General features: G+C 35.8%; 1 protein-coding gene across 1 annotated transcript in view; it reads left to right on the top strand.

The window, feature by feature from the left end:
* Edil3 (EGF like repeats and discoidin domains 3) overlaps window positions 1-24,341 on the top strand; it is a 451,612-nt gene that overhangs the window by 148,735 nt on the left and 278,536 nt on the right. Inside the window, exon 3 of the mRNA XM_005356525.2 lies at window positions 20,732-20,761. Within this exon, the coding sequence (XP_005356582.1) occupies window positions 20,732-20,761 (30 nt within the window). The remainder of the gene's footprint in view (window positions 1-20,731; window positions 20,762-24,341) is intronic.

Below are 24,341 nucleotides of genomic sequence, written 5' to 3'. Positions count from 1 at the left end.
TATATATATATATATATATATATATATATATATATATATTCTCAAAGTATTAGTGTACAGGAAGCTGCTGCAGCCCATGTTCCTTAGTGCATGTTGGCCTTGCATAACCTTGAAATGGCTCTCATTATCAGGCTGTACATATTCAACAGCTTTCCATCTTGTTCTTTGAAAATATAAAATTTATTAAACTGAAATAGACAACAATTCATATTTATTATCTTGATTTCCATCACAGCATATATAAAATCAAATGGAAAGGATAAAACTTTATTTCCTCAGAAAATTATGGAATCATGATAAGCATATCTATTTACTGACATACTATCAATGGAAAATATGGCAAATTTCAAATAAGAGTCTGTGCCTTTTTTATTTAGCATGTTGATATAGACACATGAGGAATTTACCTTATTACAGTTTCACAGCAAAATCAGGGCTGTGATCAGAGAGCCATTGGGCACAGTGTTTATAGTGTGCCCATCTGCAGGAGAGCTGAAAATTTTCTAAGGACATATCTATATGTAAATTTCCTTTTTTCGACCAGTGTCTCAAGTGTCCAGGACAAAAGACAAACTTGATATGCTACACAAGAGCTTCTGTTTCAAAGGTCTCATTAATTATTCACCCGTAGACATTAACAGTGTTACTCACTGAAATGATTTCTTGATTACATACTGCAAGGATAGATTCACTGCACACAGCCAAATAGGCATGGTGGCAATGTCTTCAAGTAAGAAACACTGAAAGGCATAAGCCAGAAATATTTCATGTGGTTAACTGATAGCCTAATGACAAAGGTATATTTTATCCATTAACATTGCCTCATTTTATACTATACTAATACCACATGTATACGAAACATATTTATATGTCAGACCTATAAATCAGAAGATGATCTAATACCAATCTCAGAGTTAAATGAGGAGGAAGTTTGTGATGAATGCAATGACTAGACTAAAGTAATATACTCTTCTTCAAGGGCAGAATGGTTATTACATAGGTTACCCCAGACTTTCTCTACAATATAGTGCTCATGTTCCAGTTACACATATGAGGTTATATAGAAACAATGGTTGAACCTGAGTCAAAATATATTACATATAAGGATAACATTTGCCATTTGCTGGAGAGGTTTCATGAAATTCTGAGGTATGTAGCTAACTGAAGGAACTGGTTCTAGAAAGAAATGCAACCTGGTATTGTGGTTAAGAAGCAGAAGTGAGCTGGGCTGTGTTCAAATATTGCCTCTTCTGTTTGTAATCTGTTCTAAGTGTTTGAAGTAGGACATCCATGAATAGAATATACTTAAAAATGTAAATGTACTAAGCATGTCCAAACATTGTCTAAAGAATGGCATTTCCTAAATAATGAACATGACAGATGTTCACATTGTACAGTGTTAAAATGTGTCATGTAAAGGTGCTGCAGTATAGGGAAGAGTGTGCCTATGTAATAATCAAATGCTTTTTCATATTCTATAAGGGACTGAAGTATACACAGTTTTGTTCTCTCAGAGTTTTTAAAACAAATAGGTCTTAAATGAGTCTTAAATGGGTACATGGGTCTTAAATGGGTGCATGGGTCTTAAACGGGTCTTAAGTGGGTACATGGGTCATAAATGGGTCTTAAATGGGTACATGGATGACTGTACTGTCTAAGACCAATATACCCCACAGCTACATATGAAATGCTGTAAGACCAATGTACTACAGCTACAAATGTAAGATTGTACTGTCTAAGACCAATATACCCCACAGCTACATATGGAATGCTGTAAGACCAATGTACTACAGCCACAAATGGAAGACTGTACTTTCTAAGACCTATGCACCACATATATATATATGTGGATGGCTGTACTTTCTTTTTTAGTACTTTTTATTTTAAAAAACTATCCTTTTTTATTTTACATGCCATTCCTAGTTCACAGTCCCTCTCCTCCTTCCATTCCCACCACCTACACCATCTTCTCCCTCCATCTGCTCCTCGGGATAGTTAGGCACATTGCTTTGAGGAAAGACTAAGAAACTCCATACTATATGTAGGCTAAGCAAGGTATCCCACTAAAGAGAATGGGTTCCAAAAAGCTTGTAAAAGCAGCAGGGATAAATCCTGGTCTGTCAGCCAGTGTCCACAGTCTGCCCCAGCCATACAACTGTTGCCCACATTCCAATGACCTAGCTTGGTCCTATGCTGGTTCCTTGTCCGGTTGGAGTTGGTGAGCTCTCATTAGCACAGGCAAGCTGTTTTAGTGGGTATCCCCATCATAGTCTTGACCTCTTTGCTCATATTCTCACTCCTCTCACTCTTCCACTGGACTTTGGGAGCTCAGCCCAGTGCTCTGCTGTGGTTCTCTGCCTCTGCTTCCATCAGTTGCAGGATGAAGGTTCTATGGTGACATTTAAGATATTCATCAATCTGACTACAGGGCAAGGCCAGTTCAAGTACCCTCTCCTCTATTGCTTAGGGTCTTAGCTGGAGTCATCCTTGTAGATTCCTGGGAAGGAATGCACTTTCTAAGACCAACGCACCAAAGCTACCTATGGATGACTGTGCTTTGCTTTACTCTACTTATCTGTGAAACATGGATCAACACTTTAAACACACTCAGCAAATCACTCTGTTCAAAGTTCTTCAAACAGTTTTTACATGATTGAAAGTTCCATCTAGGAGTTTAATAATACACATAGTTAAGCCTTCTACTCAATTCAAAAGCTGTGTACAGAGATCAAACACCTACACCTCTGAATAGTTTTCCACCATTTCAGTCTCTAATAACATTAGTGAAGTGTGTGGTAAATCCTGACCTATTATTTTTAGATCAGATTTTTCTGCTTGTGCTTGAATATAAAAACTAGGAGTAATTTAACTGTCAGATTTTGATGTTATTAAAAATTTTTCTTTCAACATATAATTTGACAAATCACCTCATTTGCTATGAGAAAATAACCCTGTGTTTTATTATTTGAAAATTATGAATAATGTAAGTAAGGCTTGCATAATTAAGAGTCAGCCTTTCAGGAATATAGCTTTGCATGCTTAAAGCAAATAACTTATGGATTGATTTTTCTTTATAAGACTGCAGAATGGTCCTCCTCTAAAAATATAATGAATGCCAAGTCAGAATTTATGACAACACATCAATATTATGTTCTTGGGTATGGTATATCAACAATAAGCCCTGTATGGCTTTGCATAAATATTAAATAAAGGAAATAGGAACCCTACAAGCTTCCATTTAACCGTGTATATTCAACATCCCCGGACAGCTTTGCTTGAGCCCCCAGCAGATAATCTTCCCTTTCTCAGTGACCGCCAGATAAGATGCCTCCCTCGGGATACAGGCAGCTGCAAAACGACGTGCACAGTTGCACCAAAAGTCATTACCCAGTGCAGAAAACAATGACTGCATAAGTGGAAAAGATGCTCTGGGCCGCAAGTGAATGGGATCATGCCCAACCCCGCAGACGACTTTCTATGACATGGCTGACTGTTAAGATGAACTCAAAGGAAAATGCAGCTCATCTGCCGCAACTGTTAAATTAGAATATTTTGTGTGAAAGTGGTGTGATTACAGCATATATGTAAGAAAAGTGAGAGCTCTCTACAAAAAATAAATAAATAGTTGCCTGCTCAAATTATAAGGTTTTGTGGGGAACAATGGGTAGCAAAACAAGAAGGTGGTCTGCCCTAGGATGGGAAGGCCTCCAGGCACTACTTTATCTGTTCCTGTGCAGTTTCATTAGTGTTATCAAAGTTACCCCAATAGCTTGATTCTAGAACCTTTCAATGTTCATTATTATTGAAGTTTGAAATTATTACCAAAATGAGATGCAAAATTAGAACCTGAACATCAACTGGGGAAGTTTTAAAATAATGCTTCAGTACCTCAGGCCTGTCGTTTGAAGATCAATGTTCTAAGTTGTACCTTTCTCAATTGCTTTTATTTAGTCTCCATCCAAGAGTCCATTTTTCAATCTATTAATTATTTTAATTGTTTTCAATGGGACTAACAACTAGCTGATTTGAAAATGTATAAAAGTGACTCATCGGAAGGCAATACTTGTTACTATACCAAAAATTCTAAACACAAATGAATTATTTCAAGGAACAATAATTACACTTTACACAATTTTCCAAAGGCTCTTTAACTGGTAGAAATGTCATTTGATGAGAGGAAATTCTGTTTCATTCCATCACATCTTGTATTCAGCTTGAGGGTCTCCTTGTCCTGAGCAGAGAGCAAATCATTTCACTAAGGAAAGAAAGTGTGCTTTTACAGTCTGAATGCTAATCAAGTACATGTGACCTACACCCAGTTTGAACACTTAAATGAAAAGAAAAACGAAATGCTGGAAGAATGACTTAAGGACTTCTCTTGGCTTCAAACATTTACCTGGATTTTTTTTTTCTGATTCTAAGATGCTTTCAATATACATCATGACACACATGCCACCTCCCCAACTCACATTTCCCACAAGTGTGTTTCCTCATCTGAGGCTTTCTGCTCCCCAGCCCACTAGGCTAGCCTTTGGGCAGGAAGAGAATAAGAACACTGCTATCCTACTGGTGTGTCACAGAAAGGAAAGGAAATTAATTCTTGACTCTTTAGTTCCTTTTACAAAATCAGGTTTTTGTTCTAGACCATAGTCTAAAGACAAGACACAATTCTACTTCTTGGTACTTAAACCATATCAGATGACTATTGCCATCTTTATTAACATTTTAAATCTCTCCACAAATTTGAGATTTTTCTACAGTAGACAAACTTGCCGCAATGAAAACTACATAAGTGAGAATGTTAAAAAAAAAAATTAAGAACCATGGAAGATGTGATAGTTGTATCAGTGTTTCACTGCCTGTCATATCATGCCGAGAGACATTATTCTATCATTTTCTAGAGGTCAGCTCTGGGAAAGAAACATGAGGAATTCTTATGTGAGAAGCAGAGTGCCCTGACCTGTGAAGAGTTTCTTTCTGAATGAAAGGTTGACTATATCACCTTCACATTTGCTTTGAACTTTATTTCATTTTTCAGAGGCTGTGAAGGGCCTGTTCCTTACACCATTTTTAAAAGTTTCAATGAATAAATATTAAGAGTGTCCATTCACAAAGCAAAATGTATTTTTTATTATGTATTAAGTAGTTAGTTAGTTAGTTAGTGCTGAAGATGACATCCAGAGCTGGTGCATGTAGAACTTTTATTCTATCCCTGAGCTACAAGCCCAGTTCAGAAACAACAACGTGAAGATAAGAAGTACAAGTCAAATCAGCTCTAAATGGCCTTGAATGCATCTATTTTCCTTTGCATAAGTTGGGTTTTTTAAAGGCATTCCAATTAAGGCAGGGAGGGGAGGAGCCTCTGGAAACAAATTGCAAAAAGGGAAATTACATTGTCACTGGATTAATGTCTACACATAGACACACTATTTCCCTTTAAAGAAAGTTCTAATGGTTGAGGAAAGAAAGCCTTTCATTTTAGACCCAATTTCAATAGCAGGAAAATTATATAGCAGTCATTAGCCCATTGCTGAAGAGACAAAAAAACATTGCAGAAGACATTAGAGTCCAGAAGACAGTCTTGTACATTATTGGTATGAGTTAAAGCTATGTTAAGGAACACTCCATCTCCCTTCAAGTTACACCTTTCACTATTTTTTTATCTTTCAAAACTCAACATAAGATTAAAAATAGTGAAAGGTGTAACTTGATGCTGCTTCTGTCTATGCGGGTCATATGATCTTGGCTGAGCTGAATCAGAGAGCCTCCTTGTCCTGCTGTTCTTTATCCCTTCTGTCACTCACACTCTTTCCCCCTCCTCCCTAAGATTCCCTGAATTCTCAAGGGTCAGATATGTTGGAGACATCCCATATAGAGCTACTGTTCCAAGTTCCTTCTCTTTGCTATGTTGGCTGTGGGTCTCTGTATTTGATCCTGTCTCTTCCAGGAGAAAGATTCTCTAACGATGAATAAATAAAGAACCAACCCACCATCTATCATCAAAGTCATTTTATTGGTACTTGTAGTGATATTTCACTTGTGTTTTAGTAAACAAAACTTGCCTGAAAATGAGAGAGTAAAACAGTCACCCTGGTCAGCCTTATAGACCATGAAGTGGTGGCACACACCTTTAATCCCAGCATTAGAGAGGAATATAAGACAGAAGGAGACAGCTCTCAGTCTCATTCTGAGGATTCCTGGAGACAGGATTTCCATTTCAGACTGAGGTAGAGGTAAGAGCTAGTGGCTGGTTATATGGCTTTTCTGACCTCAAGTTGAAACTCAATGTTTGTCTCTCGGTTTTTATTAATTGTGCTACAGGTTTTTTTTTTAATTTTTCTCTAGTAGTATTTGATTTTTCTATGACCTATCTATTCTCTGGTTCTTGGTCACTCAAGAAGTGTGAGGTATGTGGTCGGTCCATTTTGTAAATTGGGCCTCAAGTCAAAACACATATTGGTTGGTTATTCCCTCAAGCTCCCCGCCACCATTGCACTAGCATATTTTTCAGGAGGACACCATTATAGTTCAAAGATTTTGTAGCTGAGTTGGTATGTACTTTTTTCTTTTGGTAGCCTACAGAGAACCTTCCCACACCAAAGACACTAGAACATAAATGTGAAGATTCTTTGTAGGCAAAGCTTGACTCTCTCCATGTTCAATGAGTTGTGCAGGTGTTGTCTTCCGCAATGGAGCCTTGCTGTCTTTTTGAGTAGAGCAACCTATTATTTCAACAATAGCTGTGCTGTTGTGAAGGCACATGTCACAAACAATCCCACACCAGTTTGGAATTATGATTAATAGAATGGTTATTTATTTAAGGGGGGAAACTTACAGATCACCATCCCAGACAACAGCGGAGCCGGAAGCCAGAGAACAAGGGGAGGACAATGGCAGCTTTTTTAAAGAGAGAGAGAGAGACCACACCCCAATGGGCTGGTATCTCAGCAGCTATTGGCTGAAGGAGTGGAGGAGCTCCAGCAACATTGCTAGAGATTCCAATGGGATCATTTGGCCAACAACTCAATTGTATGTGATCCAATCCCAGCACTGGAAACTTCCTTTGGTGACAAGAGATGGAAAATTGGGACTCTATCATCCTTATTATTTGGAGACCTTATTAAGATTGCCTTCACATATTTTAGGAATTTTCTGCTGTGCTATATTTGCATAACATCCCTCAAATGTCCCTTAATTCTAATTATCTCTTCTTCATTCCCTCCCTCAACCTGATCCTCTTGTTCCCACCTCCCCTAACCCGTATCCACTCATAAAATCTATTTTATTTTCCCATCCCAGAAGATCCACGAGTACACCCTAGTCCCTTTCCTATACCTAACCTTTCAATGTCTACAGATTATAGCCCTGTTATTATTTATTTACTGGCTAATATCCACATATAAATGAGTGCATGCTGTATTTATTTTCTGGGTCTAAGTGAGTTTTTTCTAGTCCCATCCATTTTCCTGCAAAGTTCATGATGTTATTATTTTTAATGGATGAATGCTACTTCATTGTGTAAATAAATGTACCACATTTTCTCTATTTGTATTTCAGTTGAGGAACATATAGGTTTCCAGTTTCTGGATATTATGTATAGATCAGCAATGAATATGGTCGAGCAATTGTCTTTGTGGTAGAATGAATCATCCTTTGGTTATATGCTCAAAAGTGGATCTTGAGGTGGATTTCTTCCCAATTTCTGTGGAATTGCCACACTGATTTCCACAGTGGTGGTACAAATTTGCATTTCTACCAGCAGTGAATGGCTGTTCCCCTTACTCTACATCTTTGCCAGCATGAGGTATTACATTTTTATTGATGTTAACATACTGACAGGTGTACTATGAAATCTCAAGCTGGGCGATGGTGGCGCAGGTCTTTAATCCAAGCACTTGGGAGGCAGAGACAGGTGGATCTCTGAGTTCGAGGCCAGCCTAGTCTACAAGAGCTAGTTCCAGGACAGGCTCGAAAGCTACAGAAAAAAAAAAAAGTGAAATCTCAAAGTATTTCCCTGATGGTTAAGGATGTTAAAAAATTTGAGTATTCTGTTTTGAGAATTCTCTGTATAGATCTGCACACCATTTTTTTACTGGATTATTGTTTTTTTGATATTTAGTTTCTTGAGTTCTTATGTATTTTGTATATTAGTCCTCAATCCGATGCAGAGTTGGAAAAAACTTTCCATTCTGTACGCTGCCACTATGTCCAATTGACAATGTCCTTACACTTATGTTTTTGGTGGTGAGCCTAGCCTTTAATGGCTGAGCCATCTCTCCAGCCCGAAAATGTCCTTTCCCTAAAGAAGATTTTAGTTTAATGAGGTTCCATTTATTAATTGTTGATCTTAGTGCTTGCTCTATCAGTATTCTGTTTAGGACTCTGTCTCCTGTCACAAAAAGTTAGGGTCTATTTTCTACTTTCTTTATACAGTTTTATACTGAATCTTAGATTGACTTGGAGTTGAATTTTGTACAGTGTGATGAACGTGGGTCTATTTGCGTTCTTTTATGGAGACATGAAGTTTTGCTAGCAACATTCGTTGAAGACGATGTCTTTGTGTGTGTATATTTGTATATTTTCTGTCTTCTTTATCAAGTATCAAATGTCCATAGGTAACATATTTAAATTTATGTCTTCAATTTTATTCCCTTGGTCAAGAAGACTGTTTTTACACCAATACCATGCTGTTTTTTATTTTGTTTTTTTTTTTTAAACAATAGCTTTGTAGTACAGCTTGAAACCAAAAAATAGTAAAACTTCAGGAGTTCTTTAATGTTCAAGATTATTCTGGCTATTCTGATTTTTGCTATTGTTTTCATTGAAGTTGAGAATTATCCTTTTAAGATATGTGAACAATTGTGTTGGAATTTTGATAGTGAATGCATTGAAACTGAAGATTGTGCTTGGTAAACTATCATTTTACCATGTTAATCCTGCATCTCCATGAGATCTTTCCATCTTCTCATATCTTCTTCACTTTCTTTCTTGAAGACTTGAAGTTGTTAGCATACAATCTTTTACTCACTTGGTTAGAGTTACCCTGTCAGCAACCAAGTTGGACAAGAATACCACTTGCCAGGGTGGGGGCATGGGGATTAGAAAAGTAAGTAGAGAATGAATGGATTTTTATGTATTAATTTTGTACCCAGTTACTTTGCTGAAACTGTCAACTATAGGAGTTCCTCAGTGGAATTTTTAGGGTCACTGATTCATAATGTCATACCATCTGCAGATAAAGATAATCTGACTTCTTAATTTCTAGTTTGTATACCCCTGATCTTCTCCACTTGCTTTATTGCTCTAGCTAAGACTTCAAACGCTACATTGAATAAGTATGGAAAGAGTGATCAACCTTGTCTTGTTCCTGATTTTGTTGAAATTTCTTTGAGTTTCTCTGGATCTAAGCTTATGGTGCCTATGGATCTATGTTTAGGTATATCCTTTTACCCTTCCTTAATCTGTACAGGAGTTCTAACGTGAAGGGATACTGGATTTTGTCTAAGGCCAGCTCTGCATGTAATGAGATAATCATGTTTTTTTTTCTTTCACTTTGTTTATATAGTAGTTTTTAAAATTAATTTCAGTATATTTAACCATATTTTAACTCTGGAATAAAGCCTACTTGATAATGGTGGATGATCTTTTTGATGTGTTCTTTGATTAGGTTTGCAAAAATTTCATTGAATGTTTTTGCATTTATATTCATAAGGAGGATTTATCTATAATACTGTTCAATTCCTGTTTGATTTTTCTGCAAAGGTCCATGTTTATTCAAAGAGTATTGTTTAACATGTAAAAATGTACTTTCTGCAGTTCCTATTCATGTTTATTCATTCTTTTACCACAGTGATATGACAGAAGCAATTGTCTTTCTGATCACTTTATTGGTGAGGGCTTGTATTGTGGTGTGTAATACCAACAATCTTAGTGAACATGAATACTTCATAAAGGGTTCTATGTAGAAAAAAAATGGAAAGTGCACTACTAGCCTAACACTATGAGGCAGAATGAAACTGATATTGAAACTGCACAGACATCCTAGGATCAATTATATGATTCTGAGAATTTTTTCTTTCCTTTTTTTTATAACCTGTTAGAACCATTGATAAAATAATATTTAAAAATGACTCAGTTGGGAGCCAGAGGAACATTTTTATTATCACTTGGGAGATAAATAACAGAAGTTCATGCAAGCTATAAATATCAGAGGTTGCTGTGATGATCAAGATAGAGCTGAAGAGAAAAAATGGTCATTTTATTTTATTTTATTATTTTTTAGAGAAAGCGGTTAAGTTCAGCAATGGAGGTTTGAAAGCAATGGTACAGTGGGTAGGCATTGTAGAGAAAGAGTGAGAAGACATTGAATGTCAGGACCGGCATGTGTAGTGTTTTACGTGTTACTAAGACACATAAAAAGGGAAAGGACAACAAGACTTGAGTCAGAAGTCTGAATGTGAGGAGTGAGGAAGCATTTTCCCTCAGGATCTGCTTCACTTCATGTCTCCAGGATCAAAGTTGAATTCCCACTTTTAATTCACTTCCTGATAAATGGATCTTAAAAGCTGAAATAAATACTTTCCTCCTTGTGTTGGCTTATTTCCACGCAAACTAGAAAAGATGCCATCAGTAAAACATGAAATTATGAAACTAAGGCAAACCACTTAAGATACAGGCATAGACAAGAACTCTGTCTCCCTCTTTTTTTTTTTTTTCTTTTAGTTTTTTGGTTTTCCAAGACACGGTTTCTCTATGTAGCCCTGGCTCCTCTGGAGCTTGCTCTGTAGACCAGACTGTCCTCAAACTCACAGAAGTCTGCCAACTTCCGGGATTAAAGGCATGGCTTCCACCATCACCAGGCAACAAGAACTTTCTTAACTGACTCTAATTGCTGAGGGAAAACACCCAAGGATTAACAAATGGCATTTCATGATATTCAAGTGTTTCAGCATAGCAAAGGAAGCTGTTAGCAGAATGAGCAAAAGCCCCAGAGAATTATCTTAACAGCTACATTTCAGTCAGAAAAGTTCTGTCTAGAAAATATAATGAACTGCAAGCAAACAAACAAAACACTAAATTATCTAACTGCCAATCAATAAATGAGCTAAGGAAATGGACAAACTTCCGTCAAAAGAGCAAACACAAATATCAGTAAATAAATTTTTAGGCATTCAACATCTTAACTGTCAGGAAATGTAAGACTACTTTGATAATCCATCTCACCTCAGACACAATGACCATCATCAAAAACAATCAAACAATAAAGAATTCAAAGTAATGGACAAAATGATAGTAAAGACCTAGGAAAAGGGAGCTGAAGCAGCCATTATGGAAATTCCTATAGATATTTTATTTAAACTAAAAATAGAATTGCCACATATCCTAGTTGAGTTTCTGTTATTTCAATAAATACCCTGACCAGCAATAACTTAGAGAGGAAAGGGTTTGTTTGGCTTCCAAGTTACAGTCCATCACTGAGAGACTCTAAGATAGTAGTAACTCAAGGCAGAAACAAGAAGGTAAGAACAGAAGAGGAAAGGATGTTAAGTTTGATACCTATGTGTTTGCCCTGGTTTGCTCAACTTCTTTTCCTATGATGGCCAGGCCCACCAACCCAGGAACGGTGTTGTCATAGTAGATTGAGTATCTCTACATGAATCAAACGTTAGGAATATGCCCTAAACTGAGAAAGAAATCAGAAAAACATAGCCCTTCACAATAACCACAAATAGCATAAAATATATCAGAGTAACTCTAACCAAACAAGTGGAAGACCTGTACGACAAGAACTGCAAAGAAGCAAAAATATCAAATGGAAAAAAGAAAACATATTTAACAAATGGTGCTGGCATAGCTGAATATCAACATGTAAAAGAATGAAAATAGACCCATATCTATCACCATGCACAAAACTCAAGTCCAAATGCAAGACCTCGACATAAAGCTAGCAACGCTGAACCTTGTAGAAGAGAAAGTAAACTTGAATGCATTAGTACAGTAGAACACTTTCTAAATATAACCCCAGCCACACAGACACTGAGAGAAAGAATTAATAAATGGGAACTCTTGAATCTAGAAAGCTTCTGTAAAGCAAAGGACATGGTCAACAAGACAAAATGATACCCTACAGAATGAGAAAAAATCTTCACCAACCCCACATCAGACAGATGTCTGATCTCTAAAATACACAAAAAACTCAAGAAATTGGTCATCAAAAGAACAAATAATCCAGTAAAAAAAAAATGGAGTATAGACCTAAACAGAGAACTCTCAACAGAGGAATCTAAAATGGCTGAAAAACACTTAGGGAAATGTTCATCGTCCTTAGTCATTAGAAAAATTCAAATCAAAACAACTCTGAGATTCTATCTTATACCTGGTCAAGATCAAAAACACTGATGACAGCTTGTGCTGGAGAGGTTGTGGAGTAAAGGGAACACTCGTGCATTGCTGGTGGGAATGTAAGTGGTACAGCCCCTTTTGATGTCAGTGTGGTGATTTCTCAGAAAATTAGGAAATAACCTTCCTCAAGCCCCAGCAATACCACCTTTGGGTATATATCCAAAGGATGCTCAATCGTGCCACAAAGACATGTACTCTTCATTTCAAAATGCTGTTGTGGACAGAGAGCCCTGTCCTTTAATCTAAGATTGCAACTAATAAGACTCAGCCACTTGTGTCTTGTGCTACAGAGACATGGGGTAAGGAATGTTTTAGTTCTACCTCATCTATGGTTACCATTACAAAAATAAATTACATCCCATGGGAAGAAGCTTTATATATAATATTGCCCAATCTAATTAAATGTATGCTGTAGAAAAAGGTTAATAACATAGAGTAATTTAACTCATTACTTAATAAAACATGAATATTTTGTATTATGTTTAAGATTGTAGTTTGTTCTATATTTAATGAACTTACTAAGTAATACTTATGGTTCATATTTTATCATGTTTCTAATGGGATTTGATATTGTTTAGACACATATTCTTCCACAAAAGACATAGCAGAATCTATACAAGTATCTTAAACCAAACAGTTCAATATAATATGCTATAGTCGTAAACTGAGCAATTAGTCTTTAGGCAACTACTCACTAAATATAATACAAGCACTATGTGTAATATGATTCAGATTTTTAAAATATGAACCAATAAACTGATTCAGAGATTAACAGCTATTGCTGTCAAGACTGATAGCCTGTGTGCACTTACTGTACTCATGGATTAAGAGGACCGTGTCCTGAAGACTGTCTTCTGACTTCTTCGTATGCAACACAACATGCGTGCACATGAATGCTCACACAATAAATGTTAATAAAATGTAGAAAAGGTTCTGTAGCATGGTCTTAGAATCTGTTATATTATAGATAGCACATATTTAAAGAATTGTATACGTTCTAAATTTTTAGTACAGTTTCTTTAAAATTTATTATATATGCACTTTGAGTTAACTCAGATGATTTGATAAATATTTGATTTTCTATTGCAAACACTAACTCGCTATCACAGTTGTCTTTCTGCCAGCACGTCTTAACCAGCATTAATATTATATGTTCTTCGATTCTGTGGTTTCCTTAAGTGGATATTGTCACTGAGTTTTGTACCAGCATTGTGGATCTTTTCCTCACATTGTAGGATTTTTTTTTTTTTTTGCTTTTAACACATTTGCTTGGTACATTAGGTCATTTGTTCAGACTTAAGGAAATGAATTGAGGTTGAATTGAACAGTCTTTCTGACAGAATTAAGTCCAATGAGCAGGAATCTGATGGTATCTGTCCCCACCACTTACAGAGTCAAATACATAATTCGGCTGCTGTGACCACATTCATAGAGAGAGCAGATAATGCATAGAGAGAACAGATAATTTCAGGTCCCTGGTACTTTGGGCCTCATTAATCATTCTTCCTATAGGGCAAGTTATCTCTTTCATATTCAATTTTCCAAATATTATGACTAGATTAATTCTATTGAAAATGAGTAAGTGTCAGGGATAATTTCAATAACTTCTCATCTGTTTTATCCCTTGAAATGTCTTTCTATTTGACCATCAGTCATTTCAAGATACCTTTGCTTTAACTTCCTACCATCACTTTAACAGGGTAATGATTTTACAAAATGTCAATAAATTTAACCACTGGATTTTATTTTCTCATCTCTATAATTGAATAACTACTTAAAACCATTTACTCATTCCCAATTATGATCACTATATGAAATTAATATATAACCATTACCCTTAAAATAAGGATACTGTGCTGCAAAAAAAAAAAAACAAGCCTACAAATTATTTGGGGCTGTATTTAATTGCTATGGTTTCTAGGCTATAGTGTAAGTGTCACTGGAGAGTGGGAGGGAGTAACTGTTTATTCTGGATACTAATTGCCCCTAAGTAAGTGACTGGGTATGAAGTGAAATTAACCCAAGAAGATGAAATAACTTTACATATGTGAAGAGGGTTGAGTGATTAAACAAAACATGCTTTAGAACCATTAGAATATTTAATTGTATATCCTTTTATGATATAACACACCTTAACCATTGTTAACTAAGAAAACATGTCTTTAATAAAAGCTGTAATATCATGTAGACTATAAAAACTACTCAACTGTAAGACTTGTAGTTATTTTCATAAATAAATTTTTTAGCGAACAGCAAATAGTAAAACCAAAGTTTCCATTTTATCTTTTATTCTTTATTTGTACCCTTTACTATTAAATTCACTGTCAAGGGTATTTAAAATAATTCAGCATATAATTAGCTGTAAAGCCCATATGACTTCTATTGCTGCCAAACATAAAAAATGCATGTTGTGGTCCTTGTAATTAACCTACTCTGTTAACACACTATTGTTCGATGTGTTCTGAGTATTCTTAACAATTGCAGATGTAATTATCCACACATCAGATGTCAGTAGAGTACTCTTTGTCTTTCAAATATAATACTGTTCCTTTCTTGATCCATAACAAGAAATTAAATTTAGTTATTGAAATAATCTATTTAAATATATAGAGATTTGTATAACAAAATGTAGATGATCATTCAAAGCTTTCTTTTTATCCTATTAGTACTATTGTATAAGAAAGCAGTTGAGCTTTATTGAGTAACAAAAATGACTGAATTAAAAGGCTCTCCAACTTTACTGTGCTTGGACATTTGCCTTTGAACTCTTGTTCTGCTTCAGGTTCTAGAATAGAAATCCTTTCTCATATGATAAGCAAAATTAGATTCAGTCTTGTCTTAAGAAGTTCTGTTTATAGGGAAGACTAGTAACCATCTAAGACATGGGCACGCAAATGATATGTATATGTGATTAGCTTTGCATATTATTACTATATTTACATGCATGCTGTAGTATTACTAAAGACTTAAAATGAATGCAAAATTCTTTATAAAGAGGAGTTTTTGATTTATTTGTTTATTTTCCTTTCAAATATCTCATCCACTGGGTGAAATTCTTATATACTCTGCACTTCTTATAATGTCGAATTGACCTCTTCCTAGATTGCCAGAGACGTTTTGGAAAGTATATATATATATTTCAAAGTGATTTTATTTTACTTATTTTTCCCTGCTTCTAACTTACTATAAAACTTACACCAACTGGACCCATGGCTTCCTTCCAGTTAATCAACTTTGATGGTCTACTGCCATCATTTTCAGAACGTAGTATTCACAAAAGCCACCTGCAGAGCTTTTAAAAATGCAACAGCCTGGGATAACTCCCAAAATTCAAATTCAAATTCAAAAGATGTGTGAAACGTTATAACATTTTAGCAAACACCAAGGGAGAGTTTGCTATGCTTGATGAAAGAACAGTCTTTAGTTAATTCCTGAATGTCAGATGTTTCTTTACTGACTGTCTTCCTAACATCACACGAATTGCTGTGCATTTAAGAGTTGACATGACCAACTCTTACTTTATCAGTTGCTTTGCTTAGTGCTTGTGTATTAATTTCCAGAACTAAACAAGACTGGCTGGGGTCAGATCAACATCTTTCCTAACCAGTGAGTTCATGACTGACTCTAAGGAGCAAAAGGGAAGAGCACAAGTCACATGGCTAGTCTGACAGTACTGTCTATGATGCAAGTTTTTTGGAAATGACATTATTCAGACGTCTGATATCAACTTTAAGGTTTACTTTTATCCTGAGACTTGAGTTACCACCTCTTAATACTTTTTGATGTTTTGTTCTGTGATATAATTAACCTACACAGAGCCTTTTAATACAACTATATAGCTACTAATTAGTTAAATAAACTAATTTTAATATATGTGTCTTGGTGAACTTGTATATATTAAAATTATGTGTATTTCTTAATGAAACCTAAATATTGTTGGAAATCAAGTTAGAGGCTTCATAGAAATAAAACCCTACACAATACTCTGCTCCTTGTTATTCTATACTGTCCATTTGTGGTCAAGATACTTTAAGGTATACCAAAACCAAATATAATTTGAGAACTTCTTACTATTTTTTTATTTGTTGAGACAGGGTTTCTGCCTGTAACCCTGGCTGTCCTGGAACTTGCTTTGTAGACCAGGCTGGCCTCAAACTCAGAGAATCACCTGTCTCTGCCTCCTAATTGCTGGCACTAAAGGCATGTGCTGTCTGGCCTACTTTGTACTTTTTTAAACATTGGTTTTAATATCAAGCAGAACCCAACCACAACAATAATTATGTTTATATGTGCCTTTTGGGAACTTTCTAGAGGCTGTAAATCCTGGCTAATGTATTCAAAACAGACTTAGCAATTCTACTATTTCATCTTTGTATATAGCTGCTTCTTCATGCTCTGTGTATCTATAGGCAGGCTCTCACTTTTCTGTTTATATCCCTGCATTGCACAAGGCATAGGGAAGTCCCCAAAAGGACTTATCACCTCACCCCCAATGTTAGATTTTTGTTTCATTATTTTATTTCTACTTGGGCTTAAGCCCAGTTGATAATACGAGGAATTTGGACAGTCCTTATTTCATGTCCCAATTTGTAAATGGTAATGAAAAAAATTTCAAGAGATTCTTTGTCTCTTCCCCGCCACCATCTCCCATTTCCCTCCCCCTCCCCCAACAAAGTCCCCCTCCCTAGTCAGCCCAAAGAGCAATCAGAGTTCCCTGCCCTGTGGGAAGTCCAAGGACCACCCACCTCCATCCAGGTCTAGTAAGGTGAGCATCCAAACTGCCTAGGCACCCACAAAGCCAGTACATGCAGTAGGATCAAAAACCCATTGCCATTGTTCTTGAGTTCTCAGTAGTCCTCATTGTCCTCTATGTTCAGCGAGTCCGGTTTTATCCCAGGCTTATTCAGGTGGCAGGGAAGAGACAGAAATCTTTAATAAATAAATAAATGAATTTCCATGGGGGGGGGGAGATTCTTTGTCATTTATTTTTCTACTTTTTCTGAGAAGGCACTGATCAGCATTTGCTGAGCAATAAGGTTTAAGGAAAGACCACAGTTTTTAAGTCAAACTGATATCATCTCAAATTCAAATAGACAGTTTTCCACAAATTTTAAAGTCTGTAGAAACTGTGCAACCTCACTAATCTTCAACTATTGGTTGCCTTGAGAATTAAATTGTTTTAATAATGTAACATGAATAGCTACAAGTGTATTTACTTTTAACCATTTAAATATCCAGATATTTGGAATGAACTATGTAAGTCAAATTTTTTTACAGGTCTTCTTGACAATTTCCTACCAAGAAATTAGGAAGTTATCAGTACTTTCTTCTGTGAATGTGTTATGGTATATTTTGGACATGATGAAGTGGAAACAGCTTTTTAAATATTTATGTTTTTAAGGTCATGTGTGCCAACCATGTTTGCTCTTTCTATTTCTTTATGTGCCCATGATGTAAGCCAAAATGGTGTGGAAAGTAGTGTAAGGACCCAAAGTAAGCGTGTTTCAAATGTAGCCAGTAGAGCTGGGACTTTAATGGAAGGAGTGGAGAACATTTCCTGGTTATACAAGATACATTAGTTAGCAAATCAAGTGGGGATAAAGCTTGAAAGGGGATAAACCATTCAATTTAATAATTCCTTTATTTTAAAGCATGGTAAATCAAGTGGAATAGTATTAGCTTTTGATATATTATCCCATGATAATATTCTGGGAAAATTGCTCCTATGCACAGAGCAGACACACCACTACCCAGTATGCCAGTATGTGTGTAGGAAAATAAAGCTAAAAAGGTAGATTGCATGAGAAATCAGGAAACTGCTCATGTGACCTCTGCTTTTCACTCTTACCCTTTCTGTGTTTCCTCCCAACATGCACACATTAGGTTACTGCTTGTAGTCTCACTGCTCTCAAAAGCATGATTAACACTGTAAGAAGCTATGGTTTATATAGCCACATAGTGATATTACATATCAATATTTCAATCCTTCTACAAATTAGTGCCGCTTAAAAGGATTCTGAGTAATTAGCTTGACAGAGAGGCCAAGCATCAGTTCTAGGTTTGTGAAATACTGCAGTTGGATTTTTTTTTCATATTATTATCTCTGCTTTTATAGTATCCATTTTTATCTTTATGTGGGCTGAAGAATATATTAGAAGATTATCTGGATGCATTCTTTAAAATTTGTATCCATAAAGCTGGGTGTCATAATTCCTACACTTGGGGTAAGGGGGTTTAGGACATATAATCACTTCAATTCTGTGAGTTCAAGGCCAACTTTCAATTCCAGGTCAGCCATGGGCAGACAGTGAGACAAGGAAACAAGTACACATTCATGCCTTTATCATGGTATCATTTATCATTCCTGATTCTTGAAGTGTGTGTGGTACATGACAATGACTAAATGTATATGCTTCAGTGTTTGGGTGAGAAGATGGGATAGGGAAATAACAGACAGGCTATGCACAGTGCATGGGCACTTGAACTTAATTTACAAATAGTCACCATGGTTTTGAATCAGTAGGTTTAATAAGCATGTTCTATCACACAGAGTAAAAGTTGCTACTGTTAATAAGACTTTTAACTGAATAGAAAATGAAAAGTGAATCCTTCGTTGGGAGTAATGGTGGGAGTTGAGTTGTGCTTATTTTTATTTTTGTCCTTTCAACTGTATTCCATGGACTGAGAAATGTACTACCAGCCACGCTAGTAGATCTAAAAACCCTTAAGTTAAAATATTACAAAGGTTGAGATGGCATAGTCATATCTCATGGGACCAGCAAATATCATAAAGCTAGCACAGTTACTTGGCAAAGACCCAGCAAAGCTGAGCTGCATGATGTCTGCCTTTGGTTTTGAATTCCAAATATTGTATGCTTGGGAGACTTTTAATATTTGTACAATTGGGGATATTGGAATGATGGAAATTTTCCTATCACTCATTTTTGCCTTCCTCCAGGAGCACTGCTTCCACCAGGAAAATCCTGGGCATGCTACCTTTTCCTCTTTTAGTGATATTTTTATCTATTTGAAGGTCTTCCTTATACCTTGAAAGTTGTAATGTACATTTAGAAGCCAGAGATCTCCCTGTGGCAGTCTGAGATATTATAGCATCTACCCCTGTCCTTGCTCTAGAACAAGATAATCAAAACAAAGTAAACTTTAAAAGGTAAACATGATTTGGTGGGCTAGAAGAGTTGGCCACAGCTCACATTACAAGCCTCTTCCTTCTACACACTCAAGCAATTCCGTGGCATATACAACAACAAAGGTAGATTAGCTGAAATTACCTTAGCCCACAGAAGAACTTATATTGATGGACAAAGAATGGTGTGGAAAGATGATAAAAGAAAGAGGTGCCTCCCTTTCTTATAAAAGTTAGCTCATGCAGGACCACTGTGTGTCCTGTGATTAAGGAACAAAAGAATGACAGGATTAGATAGAAAAATCAATTCTAGAAAGATATAAAGTATAAAACATTGTATTATGCCAGAATTTGAATAATAACTGCAGTATCTTTGACCTAAGTAGTTTTCATGGACACTCTGACCATTAAGAGTTAATAATACATTGCTCACTCAGAAAGTGGCCATCTGTGCACGCTAGCTTGAAGATTTATTTTCTATATAGCATCCTTGAAGACACAAGAGCTACCAAGCTGAAAACTGGCTGTCATATGCCTCTAAATTCTTATAAATTGGGTTATGGGGTTAATGAGTAAAAATTATTATAAAGGATAACTCTGTTTATCAATGATGACTAATCTTATGACCCCAGATGTGCAAGAGAAAAAATTTAAACACATGTCAAGAAACAAAAATGCTATGATCTATGTTCTAGGTCAACATGCAACTCTCCCCGCTTACCTAATTATGTAAAGATAAAGAATCATTCCGACTGCTAGTTATTCAGCCTGAAGAATCTCACCACCACCGTGGCCTGGCTTATTTCTTCCCTTGCCTACTTCTTTGGAAGCCTGTTAACTACAGGGGAGTCCATTCCCAGCATCTATATATTATATATGACTAATGTCTTGAAAAACTGTTTAAAACTTCATGAACTAAATTAGAACAATAAAATTGTCCTTTCTAATAAATACATACATTAAATAATGCATACATTTATTTGCATTTCCTCTAATTAATTATACGCAATTAGATGATTAAAAAATTGTAGTGTATGCCAAAATTATTAGGCATTGGCTAATAGTGATTATTTGAAAATATGCAGCATATTAATGTTCAATTTTTTCTCTTTTTCTCCCCTTCCCCTGCCGCTGCCTACTCCATCCCCCTTTTTTGTCTGCTTCATCTCCATCCCTTTAATATAGCATCAGATGAAGAAGAGCCTACTTCAGCAGGTAAGCTTTCTATATTACAAAGACTTGTTTTCCTATTTATCAGTCTAGCAATGGAAAATCGACCTCAGTATCTGAGTATTCACCTAGCTATAGGATGAAGTTACTGTAGCCTCCACAGCATCCACAAATGATGTTTAAGTCAAGGATGATGGTACACACCTCTAATTCCAGCCCTTAGGAGTCTGATAGAGGACATCATGAGTTTCAGGGCAAAGTGCCCTTCTCAACAAATTCCAAGTCAACCTGGATTACATATTATGATTCTGTTTAAAATGAGCAAGTGAACATACAAAAAAAAGAAGCAAAGGTCCAACTTTTTGAAGTATACTTTGTGTTTTGACCAGAAAATTAGCTGTTTTGTTTGTATTTTTATTTTATAGGTATGCTATACTAAGCTAGTTTGAATAATGTCTCAGAAAATTTTGTGAAAGAAGAAAATTACCTCAAATGAGCTATTACACAGGAAATTATAGCAACACCAACATTAAAGAATATGGAAACATAGAAAACTATGGTACTGAAATAAATGCTTAAAAATAATGAGGGTAAAATGTCTCAGTTAAATCCCAAAAGGGAAAAAATTGTAATTTTCTGGAATATTCTCCAAGGCATTATATTGTATTGTAAATATAACTACAACATCAGGCATGATATTTAAATTTAAGGATGAAAATTATGTGGTTGACTAAGTCACCTATTTAAAATTTTTTAATTCACATATTCTTAAGCTCTTCTATCTTATATCATGATTTTGTTTTCATCTAACTAATTGGCATTTTTAAGCACAGTGTAAATCCTGAAGTGACTATCACAGAGAGTGTCAATGCCTGCATTGGTAGAAGGGAATATGAGCTTCTCAACATGTTTCCAGGAATGTGAGACAGACCTAAGAGAAACACTAGGAAAAGAAAACACAATTCCATGGACATATTGTAGATACATTGCATTTAACTGGCAATTAATAAACCACCAGAATGCTAGACGAGTAGCTTCCAGAGAATGAGGCCTGAGGTGAAGTCACTGAAGGCTCTGAAGAGGAACAGTCTGATGAGGTCAGCACTGGGGAGTTTTATCTTATGGAATGGAGGAAAGAACTTATGATTGAGGAATAAAGCAAGGAAATGGTTCCCAAAACTAAAGTCAACTTTGGTTGATTGCTTGACAGAGATGATTGTAACTCTGTGCTTAATCTTGATTATCAATATGATTTTACTGAAAAAAATGCCTAGAAGATTCGTAAAACACTCCTCTGATGGAGGCTGCATCTGCGGAGGTTTTGTTCACATAGGAAAACCATGATTGGTCAGTTCCAATAAGCTCCCAGGGAAACTGAATGGAAAAACCAAACAGAAAGGAAATGTCTCTCTTTCCTAGACATGACATGAGCCACTCCACCATCAAGACCCACATTTATGTACAGCAACTTATGAAACCAATTGCTGTGGGACAATGGTTTTTTTATTCTGTCACTTGTATTATTTTTAATAAAATACTGATTGGCCAGTAGCCAGGCAGGAAGTATAGGCGGGGCAACAGCAAACAGGCAGGAAGTAAAGCCAGGGCAATTCTGGGAAGAGGAAAGAATCAGTCTGCAGTTGTCACCCATACACAAAGAAAGCCAGGCACAAAGCAAGATGTGACTGCATCACTGAAAAAATACCAAGCCACGTGGCTAACACAGACAAGAATTATGGGTTGATATAAGTTATAAGAAATAATTAATAAAAAGCCTGAGCTACTGGGCCAATTTCTTTATAATTAATGTAGACCTCAATATATTTCTTTAGGACTAAATGGCTGCAGGACTGGGTGGATCAGAAACCTCAGTCAACATCCAATAAATAAATAGTTCTTCTCTTTAAAATATGTTTAAAAGATTTATTCATTTATTTATTATATATACAGTGTTCTGCCTACATGTATGCCTGCACAACCTAAGAGGGCACCAGATCTCACTATAGATGGTTGTGACCCACCATGTGAATTGTGGGAATTGAACTCAGGACATCTGGAAGTGCTCTTAACCTCTGAGCCATCTCTCCAGCCCCTAAAATATTTATTTTAAAAATGGACTTTATCATGGTGTGAAAGTCTAGTTAGCACAATGATTCTGTTGGAGCTTATGGATGAGGTGCAGTCTGTTCTATTGATCGAAGAAATTTTGCTCAGCTGCATGGCCTTATGGTTTCTACTTTTGTGTTAATCCAGGGAAGGATTGTCCTGTAAGAACAGATAAAAAAGATCAAAATAACATGATTATGGCAAAATAATTAATATATGCTTTTTATTGATAAATTGCAATGATACATGAATGCTATATAACATAGCATACATTACAAATGTCCCCATCAGTGATTTCAGGTAAACCCACAGGTTGTTTCAATTTCCCATCATTAGAATGCTCTACACGAATTTGGATGAGGAAAACTCCTTTACATTTCTCCTACCCCAATTGGCACTGCACACTTGTTCTCATCAGGCCTGTGAAATTCACATGAGTGAAGAGCAGGTTCATAGATTGTTGAGCCTCTTCTATCTAATTTATGACCTTATTTTCCTCAACTTCAAAACTTTGAAGTTGAGATGTTTCTGAACAGATGACTTTGTATTCCCAAACCATAGTTTGATTTATGTTTTATCCTTACCTTGTCCTCCACTTTCTAGACCCAGGCAATCTAATTTCTTTTGACATATTACATTTTGATATTATTATCTGTGAAGTTTCTTGTTTCCACTGCAAAATAATTTTGCCTTTGAATCATAAGGATTAATTATAATGAAGTATTAACTATCTTTAGCTGATTTTTTGTTCATTTTGTTTTTAAAATATATTCTTATGAAAAAAAATGAAGCCAAACATGTTTTCCCTCTTATTGTGGAATTTACTTTAGAATTATCTGAACATTATAGAGTTTATGATGTAATATATATATATATATACATATATTTGCTTTTAACTATATATAATGGGCTCTTTTAGCAATTTCCTAATACACAGTTTAATACGATTGGCTGCTATGCTCATGCTGTATAATCCCTCTGTAGATGACCATTCTCTGAAACTGATATAGAAGCCATGCCAGCGAATGCCCCAATAATCCCTATTCTACTAAGGGTTTATATGTTTGCAAATACTTTAATTTCACATATATCTAAAATGATATGTGCAGATGTAGAATTATCGATGTTGTTTCACATGTCAAAAACTCTTGTTAAGGGTAACTAGGACTGCACTGTATGTATTAGTATATGTGATAATTTCCTTCTCTACTTTTCTATGGATGAACACCAAGATTTTTTCCATACCTTAGCTATTATAATGTTGCAGTGAACATGGTAATTAATGCAGTTATCTCTATGAGATGATGGTTATACATTGGATACACAACTGGAAGAGACATTTGCCTTAGTAGTTTCATTCGTTTGAGGAAATTTCACAGTGTCTCACAATAACTCCAATATTCATTCCCAGGAGAAATCAAACAGGATTCCCTGAACATTCCCCTGACAAACAGGCAAACAGACAGACAAACACACACACACACAAACAAACACAAACACACACACACACACACACACA

This window comes from Microtus ochrogaster, chromosome 19 (genome assembly GCF_000317375.1).
Source record: "Microtus ochrogaster isolate Prairie Vole_2 chromosome 19, MicOch1.0, whole genome shotgun sequence".
Taxonomy (NCBI): Eukaryota; Metazoa; Chordata; class Mammalia; order Rodentia; family Cricetidae; genus Microtus; species Microtus ochrogaster.
The sequence above is the reverse complement of the archived record's forward strand: the minus strand, read 5'-3'. Positions and strand labels throughout refer to the sequence as shown.